The sequence below is a fragment of the Phycodurus eques genome, chromosome 11 (assembly GCF_024500275.1).
Source record: "Phycodurus eques isolate BA_2022a chromosome 11, UOR_Pequ_1.1, whole genome shotgun sequence".
Classification (NCBI taxonomy): Eukaryota; Metazoa; Chordata; class Actinopteri; order Syngnathiformes; family Syngnathidae; genus Phycodurus; species Phycodurus eques.
This window is the reverse complement of record NC_084535.1, coordinates 6,212,004-6,220,670: the sequence shown is the minus strand read 5'-3', so window position 1 is coordinate 6,220,670 and position 8,667 is coordinate 6,212,004. Positions and strand designations below refer to the sequence as shown.

At 39.8% G+C, this 8,667-nt stretch overlaps 1 protein-coding gene across 2 annotated transcripts in view; it reads left to right on the top strand.

Moving 5' to 3' along the window:
* The first annotated feature begins 1,168 nt into the window (after positions 1-1,168).
* Positions 1,169-8,667, top strand: part of LOC133409800 (cGMP-dependent protein kinase 1) — a 90,975-nt gene continuing 83,476 nt past the window's right edge. The window contains exon 1 of one of the 2 annotated variants that reach the window (XM_061690280.1): positions 1,169-1,439. In XM_061690280.1, coding sequence (XP_061546264.1) covers positions 1,183-1,439 — 257 coding nt within the window. In that variant the 5' untranslated portion in view covers positions 1,169-1,182. Of the gene's footprint in view, positions 1,440-5,310; positions 5,360-8,667 lie in introns of those variants that run through there. The other variant, XM_061690282.1, reaches the window with a different exon arrangement.

Here is an 8,667-nt window from a genome sequence, read left to right as displayed (position 1 = left end):
TCAGAAAGACATTCTGGCATTAAAAGTTTGAAAAATATTACTTTAGAATATTAGAAACCAATTAAAAGGAATTTGTAATTAAAAACAAGAAGATATAATATAGTTCTATATATCATATTAATAATTTACTAATAAGTGATAATTAAATTATTAGTAAATTACAATTACTTTACAATTACAATTATGAAATTTACATGTATAACAACTGCCATTACTTCAAATACAGTACTCATAGCAATCGATTTTCAAAAGGAAATTCAGCGGGCCATGTTATTATCGTTTTCGATCAAATTATAGGAAAATGACCCATATATGTACATATCTATATTTGAACCAAACAAAATAAATACAAATATACATTTTTAATTTTTATTTACCCAATACAGTACATTTAATCAATGTTATTTTAAAATTGTTTTACAGATAAAATGCGGGCATATCCATTTTTTTTAATTTTCTTTTTTTTTTTTTTCCAGCATAACTAATCTATCATTTTCATCATTCCCCCCCCCCCCCCCCCCCATTGTACCTAATTTATAATTTACCTCATTCATTTTATCATCACACTTGTATATATGATTCATATGATTATTTTTCGTGTTCAGCACATTGAACCGTTGCAAACCAAGGGAGAGTCGACCTGGAAATGCGATGCGTTCAAGTGCAGCATGTTATCTCCGCGTTCGTGTGCTGTTTAAAGAAGCGCAAATATTTGTTTACCCCCCTTTTTTTTTTTTTTTTTTTTGCAGGGCGAAAGAGGAAGAGGAGGAGGATGAGGGTGGACGAGTTCGTGGCCGCAAGTCCACGAAGAGAGAGGCTGCTGTCATTGGTTTTCTCAATGAGACATCAGCCCCCTCCCCACCTCCCTTACCCTCCCTCCCTCCCTCCCTCCCTCCCTAGAAGAGACGAGAAGAGAAGATTGAAGCTTCGGCGGGTTAACGTCGCTCCATCCGGCCGCTTAACGCCACGCTTTGCTCGGCTCATCCCAACAAGTGGAGCCGGGGCTGGTGGGGGCGGGGGGAGGCGAGAACCGACGTTTTTTGTTTGTTTGTTTGTTTATTTTTCCTCCCCTTCCCGCAGAGTCGACTTTTTTTTTTTTTTTTTTGTAATTAAAAAAAAAAAAAAAATATATATATATATATATAAGGTGGTGTAGGGGAAAGTTAAAAACCACGCGCAAGCATGAGCGACCTGGACGAGGACTTTGCCAAGATCCTGCTGCTCAAGGAGGAGAGGATCCGCGAGCTGGAGCGGCGTCTGCTGGACCGCGACGACGAGGTGCACGAGCTCAAGAGGAAGCTGCACAAGTGCCAGTCGGTGCTGCCCAGCGCGCAACTTCTGGGCCCCAGGACCCGGCGAGCGCAGGGCATCTCGGCCGAGCCCCAGACCCACCAGGACGTGTCCAGGCACACCTTCCGCAAATACGCCAAAACCGACTGGTAAGCGCGCAACTTTTTTTTTTCTTCTCATGAATGGGGAGAAAGAGGAGGAGGAGGGGGGGGGGGGGGGACGCAGCCCTTGCAAGAGAGCTCCTAATTGATCAGATCCATCACGCCCCCCCCCCCCCCCCCTCCGGAGTGGGGGTAGGTAGCATCCGGAGGAAGTGTGATGCATTATTGGCTTTTAGTAGCCCAAGTGCATGTCTGAGGATATTTAATACTCCATTAGAAGACGACGCGGTGCACCGAAACGCATGGCTGGACCAGATGCTTCCTGCTGCCCTGTATCATGGGAAGCCGCTTGAGCATTCATTCCACATATCCATCTTCAGGTTCACGTACTAGTGTGCGAAGCAATTCGGCATACGAGTCTCGCTATTAGTCATGTTTTTCTACTACTAGTGCCACTTTTGGGCCTTTAGCTGGAAATTAAGGACGTCGCATAAACAACTACAGTATGGTCGGTAAGCATTTATTCAGTATCGTTGATATCCAGCTTAAAGTCCGTGTACTAGTCCACTCTTTGTCCGGACGAGTAAGACAATTTAGCACACTAGTAGAATCACTGTGCCTTATTAGTAATGCCCCCCCCAACAACAACTAGTGCCACTTTAGGTCTACAGCTACAACTATCGAAAGGCGTTTGAACACTTTTTTTTAATATCCAGTTTAAGGTCCATGGTTTAGTATGTTCTTTGTCCTCACTAGAAAGAGAAATTCAGCACACTAGTAGAAAAACTAGAGTGCTAGTAAGCTTTTTTTCCATTACTGTATGACATTTCTGCACATTAGTAGGACAACTTTGGCATAATAGTAGTGCCTATTAATTGGACTGAGTAGTCTCGTACTAGTCTAGTACTAGTGCAGCACTGTAGTTTAGTAGTAAGGTTTAACTGCATAGTCGTAGGCCAAAAGTAGCACTGGTAGTGAAAAAAACCTTTACTAGCACTGAACTGTCTTACTAATGAGTAAGAATTATGAATGAATACTAGTGCGCAGCGAATCAATGCTCAAATGCATAGGTGTCAAACTCAAGGCCCGGGGGCCAGATGCGGCCCACCACATTATTTTATGTGGCCCGCGAAAGCAACTTCTGCGATTTTTGCTCAAATCTGTACCCAAATTCCAAATTGTCATAATGAGAAACAATAATGTTGAGATATTGCATTTTTCTGTTACCAAACCCTTCTTCTACAGTAACTTAAACAATACTTGAACAAACTATTATCCTTGTCTTCTGATTTCAAAAGTAGTTGTCCCTCAATTTGTTGTGTAATGGTAATAATATGATTTGGTGATTAAACATTTATATGGTTTCACTGTTCTAACGGCCCTCTGAGGGAAATCATAACTACAATGCGGCCTGAGACAAAAATGAGTTTGACACCCCCGCTCATTTACCCGTTATTCTTGATATCGATCTTAAGGTCCAGGTACTAGTACTCTCTGTTTTCTCCACTACTAGTGCCACTTTTGGCCTAAAAGTATGCAATTCGACCTGACAAGTAAACTACTGTGCTGCACTAGTAACATTACTGGGCCCAACAAGTGAGCATTCTGTCATGTGATGGTACCCTCTTGGACCCTGTTAGCCAGCACCAAAATGACCCTTAAGTTTGGACAAATCATTAGGTATACCCAACAATCTCGTGCAGTGTTTCACAACCTTTGCTGAGCCAACGCACGTATTTTACGTTATAAAAAATGAATAAAAATTATGGCACACTATCTTAAACAAAAATGTCACAAAAAAGAGGAGACAGGTTAAATGTGTACCTTCTGCCATCTAGTGGAAGAGCATTTAATTGTTCTGCCAGTCCCACTATACGTCGCTAGCATAGATAGCTGAACAAAGATACATTATTTGTAGTAAATAAATACATTTCCTTAATGTACATACTTCAAAAGTTATATTAATCATAGATTTGCCCGCCCACAAGCCCTCCAACAATGCTCTGATTTAAGCCAAATATTGGGAAATGGCATCAATACTCCATAATCCATACAAAATATCGTCGTCACGATGTATCATATTGTTTTTGCATAGACGAGTGTTAATTTGGATTCTTTTACTGTTATGTACTGTTATGAATATTGTGAGTTACTTTGCGATTCCCACTTGTGCTTCATACATCCTTCTCACGTCCTCCGTTAAGGTCGCCATATTTTTTATATTCATGCATAATTGAATGATAAATTCAGGTTTTCTTGATTTAAAAGACAACATTGTGTAAAATTTGACAAAAGGTAACTGTAAAATGTGTTTCCCAATTTGGAAAATGTAGTTCCTACAATTTGGAAAAAAATAAATGCCAAATTTATAAAAAGAAAAAAATTTAAAAAAATGATTGTAAACATTGAAAAAAATGTGTTTAATGTAAAAAAGAAATAGCAATGCCAAAAGTATTTTAGGTCAATTAGTGAAGTACTTCTTGCCTTTTTGTCAGCTGAAAACAAACAGACATGAAAAAGAATCTCCTTCCTTATTTAGCTAAAGCATCCACTCAAAATATTAGTATCACTTCTCTACCACTGCAAACGATCACCACAATAATAAATACAGTGATCTCGCTACTGACGAGTTTTTTAAGATATCAGCCATCACTAGTCGTATTTTTTTATTTTTGTTTTTATCTTGAGCTGTGAGTAAAAATTCGAGTCGCGAGTGTTAGCTATGGTGGAAGCAAACTTTACAACAAACAGCGGTTTGGCGAATAGTGACATTTTTTTTCCAAAAAGTGACAGAGTGCTTCTTTCTGAAGCTTACTATAAAACTAAACATAAAAGAGAACTTCACCTTTTGTACCAAAACCACATTAGCTTTGTCTTACAAAATTCCACTAGCTAAATGCTAACACACGATGCAAAAACACACTGATGGGCTAATGAAACTAGCATCGACTTTACATTGGAACACAAGCGGTAGCAACACATGCAGACAGAGCATATAACAGTATTCACAGGCATTAAACAGTACATTTTTTATTCTTTGTGAAAAACAACTTATATTATTTCGGCTGGTCTTAGTCTGCTTCATCATTAAATCTACGTGTAGTATGCCTTTATGTATTATACTCCCACCTTGTGTTTAAGGCGCACACACCAAAAGGAACAGCACAATGCCCACAGAATTATCATGAGGCACAAACTGTTTAATTATTTACATTCTTACTTAGTTAAGTAATAACTTTAGGTTTTTGACTAATGCAAAGCTGTAGTGGTGTCTATTAAAGAACACCCACAATTTTGTTATTTTGGGAGCATGAATGGATTACTGGCATTTCTAGTTATACCAAATAACAAGTCAAGGCACCGCCGTCGTACTTAAATACCTCTCTGATATTGTCAATCAAAAGTGAGCATTATTATCTTTATAAAGGCAGATTGTTTGATCCATATTTCAGATCGCCTTAGATTGCGACCAGTGAGTGTGCATAAGCGAAAGAACCACTGCGAACTCAGCTGAGAGACAGCTGTGAGGCTTGAATGTGCCAGATGAATGAAATTCAATCGAGACAAAAGGACGCGCGGGGCAGGTCCTCGTTTGCAAACTTCTAATCGACGCTTGGACCGCGAGCAGTAGCAGACGAACTCCTCGAAAGGCCGCTGGAAATTTACAACACGAGACCCCCCCCCGTATAATCCTATGTGTCCATATGCCGTGAAGCAGAAACAAGCACTGGTGACATAATGTGTTTTCTGACTGCGCGCACCTGTGTCATACTTGTCTGACACGATATAAGCCCCCCCGACCCACTCTTCCCGTATTCCAACCTCGGCGCATTAGAGTCGGGCCGTGGCACCAGCCGTCCTGCGCGGCGGAGCAACGGATCCTGTTTCTATTGATCTGCATAGGAAAAGGGCTGATCTTGGATGGTTGGGGAGGTGAAATTTAAAGCCCAGAGGTGCTTTGAAGGACAGTGAGTGGGCCTTTTTCATCATGCCAGGATGTGTGTGTGTGTGTGTGTGTGTGTGTGTGCGTGTGGTGGGGGTAGTGAGGTCATAGTTTGAGTCTATGGGTACGTGCTTTGTGTTGACCTCTTGTTAAAAAAATTGCGCAATGTGATTGGTTAAAGACACAGTCCCATTGCTAATATAGTTTAAGTTATATTTGCCAGAACTAGTGATTCTGAAGATGAGATCAGATTGACATGGCAACACGTAGAGGCTGAAATCTGATTGGACAAAAAAAAAAAAAAAAAAAAAGCGCACACACATCAACGTTAACATTCACATGTTCGGGATGCGGCCAAGGTAAACGTTATGAAATGAAGAGAAAAGCCTGTTGGGAATAGAATAGAAGTTTGGGTCAATTTCGATATTCCTTTAGGCCTGGACTTGGTCAACTATTTGAGGCCACATGGCAACAAATGTCAAACATAAACATTGGCTGGACATTGCTTTATTATACTCCTCACTTTCTCCCTGCCCTTATTCTCCTTTCGGATGAAACTTTGTCACCTCACCGAGAAGTAAACCCTCTCGCTTGCCTCGTTTGTTTGTTAGAGCGTCTTGACTGGTTTTTGCAGCTCCATTTTGAAGTGGACAACCGACAATGTCGGCTTACAGTGACCAACAAAAACACAATGTTTTGATTTATTTATCCATTGGATGAAAAAAAAAAAAAAATGTCATTTTCAATCTCCTGCAAACATGTTTCAAATAAGAAACCTGATCGATGACGTTCATTATGTCAATTTGACTATAATCTCAACAGCCTTCCAACACATTTAGAATATAAATTGCTAAGTAGATGCTTCAAGCTCATTATGTCTGTTTGTCTTTTTTCAGGGGGTCAGACAAGCGGGCCCCAGATTACTTTGATCTGTTTTGGCTTAATGAACAATTTACATTCATGTAGCCCCACTGGGCTCCGTGTTTCCTGTGTGTACATTTAGTACTTTTGAGAATGAACTGCAAAAAAAAAAAAAGATTACAGTAATTTATCAGAGGTGGTAAAAGTACTCACACTCTGTACTGAAGTGCAAGCACAGATGAAAGTAGGAGTATTGATTTAAGTCGTTGACTTAAAAGTAAAGATGTCGCTGCTGTCCTGTTGTTTTCCCTCTCTCTCTATTTGTCTTTTTTATGTTGTGTGGTCATTAACAGAGGTTTAAAAAAGTTCCGAGCCTATTTTGACGAAGGAGCATCTGTTATATTCGGTACTCAAGTACAGAGACCTGAAAAACCTATTTACATTGACATTTACTGTAATTTCTACACGTAAAGGTACAGTGACATACTTTTGGGAAATAGAACGATGCTGTGTGTGTGTGTTTTTTTTAAAATGGTTGCTAAGGAGAAAGTTGCCTCAATTGTGTTGCAAATCAATGCATAATCAAGGACTTTGTTGGAAAATTGTGCATACCAGTCGCTTTTGTGCAAATGAGGCCTGTTTTTTTGTGTGTTTTTTCATAAGCGATGCTTTTGCTGGCATCAAATCCCTCCCACTTTTTTTTTTTTTTTGCATCTTTTGTGTTTGCTCACACAACCTACTTCCCAAATTGCCCTCCTAAGCCATCACGTGTCGTTTGCACGATAAGAGGGTGGCATGCCATCTCTTGTTGTCGTTGAGCCACCTCTTTTTAATTTTTAATCCGACACTAGGGGGCAGCTGTGCTCTTTCTTTCACCCTATCTTAATAGATCATCTTGTCTCGGGACATGTTTCACCATGTTGTTCCTGTTGACAACAACAAAACCCCAAACAAACACTTTATCCTCCTCGCTGGCTTGTTGCCTCCCATTCTCGCCGGTGTAATTGCTATTTTATTTGAAACCCCGCTAAGTCTCCATCTCATCAGATTGGCCTTGACAGTTTATTCCTCCACTGAATTTCTGCGGGAGATGAATTTTGGGATGTGCACATGAGGCTCACGATGAGACCAGGGGATGTTTTCTGTTGTTGCTTATTTGAGAGGCCTCGACTTGAAGGAGACGACTCTTTGTTACCTTTATAGATAAACAGACGAGGCTTCAGACTGATGCAAAATCTGACGTTTTTACAGGGATAACGAAGCTTATTTTTGAGGTATTTCACGCATTCAATTGCCCTTATCCTCATTAGGGTCAAAGGTGAGCTGGAGCCTATCCCAGCTGACTTTGGGCACACCTTGGACTGGCAGCCAGTCAATCGCAGGGCACATGCAGTGGATATAAAAAGTCTACACACCCCTGTTCATTTGCCAGGTTTTGTGATATAAATAAAATGACGCTAAAATAATTTCAAAAGCTTTTACACCATTAAGATGACCTTTAATCTGTACAACTCAACTGAATAATAATAAAAAAAAAAACTAATAATAAAAAAACTTTTAGGGGAGGTAAAAAATAAACAACTGACATATTTTCCTAAACATGTTTGGGAGATTTTGTTGTGAAACCAAGGTTTAGTTCCAGTTGATTGTTGGTTGGTTAATTGATTGGTTACTTTGTTACCTGATTTGTTAAGTAGTTGGTTGTCCGTGTAGTTATTTTGTGTGTTGGCCGCTGGGTTAGTTGGCTGGTTTACGGCTTCATTTGTGGTTAATTGGTCGTTTAATCTGCTGTTTGATTGGTTGGTAAATTAGTTTGTCTATTAGCTAACTGTTTGATCAATATGTTGGTTTGCTGTCTGATCAGTTAGTTTGTTGGTCAATTTCTTAGTAAGTTAGGTGGTTATTTGATTGGTTAGTTTGTTGTTTAACTGATTAGTAGGGTGGTACTCTGTTTGTTTATTGGTTGGTTAGTATATCGGTCGGTGGTCTGGTTAGTTTGTTAGTTGGTTGGTTACTATGACCGTGAATTTGTAAATTGGTTGTCACCGTACTTATTTAGAGTGTTTGTTGCTTGGTAATTATTTAAGTGGTTGGTTGTCGGCTCAGTTAGTTTTTTGCTCGATTACTCAGTAAGGTAGATGATGTCATTGTTAAATAATTGGTTAATTTGTTGTTTGGTTTAATAAGGTTGGTTGCGTTGGCTGATGATCTGTTCTATTTGATTGATGGCTGGTTGGTGGGAAAGTTCATTTGTCGATCAATATGCCGATTGATTCGTCCGATGAATGAGTCGATTCGATACTTGATTTGTTAAATGGTTGTTGTCTCTGTAGCGATTGATGTGTTGGTTGGTGGACTAGTTTGCTCTGATCAAAGTCATTTCGAGCGTTTGATGGTGGGTTCATTAGTTGCCAGTTAGGTTGTTGGTTGACGACTTGTTAAGATGGGCAAGTTTATTTATCGGCGAGTCGT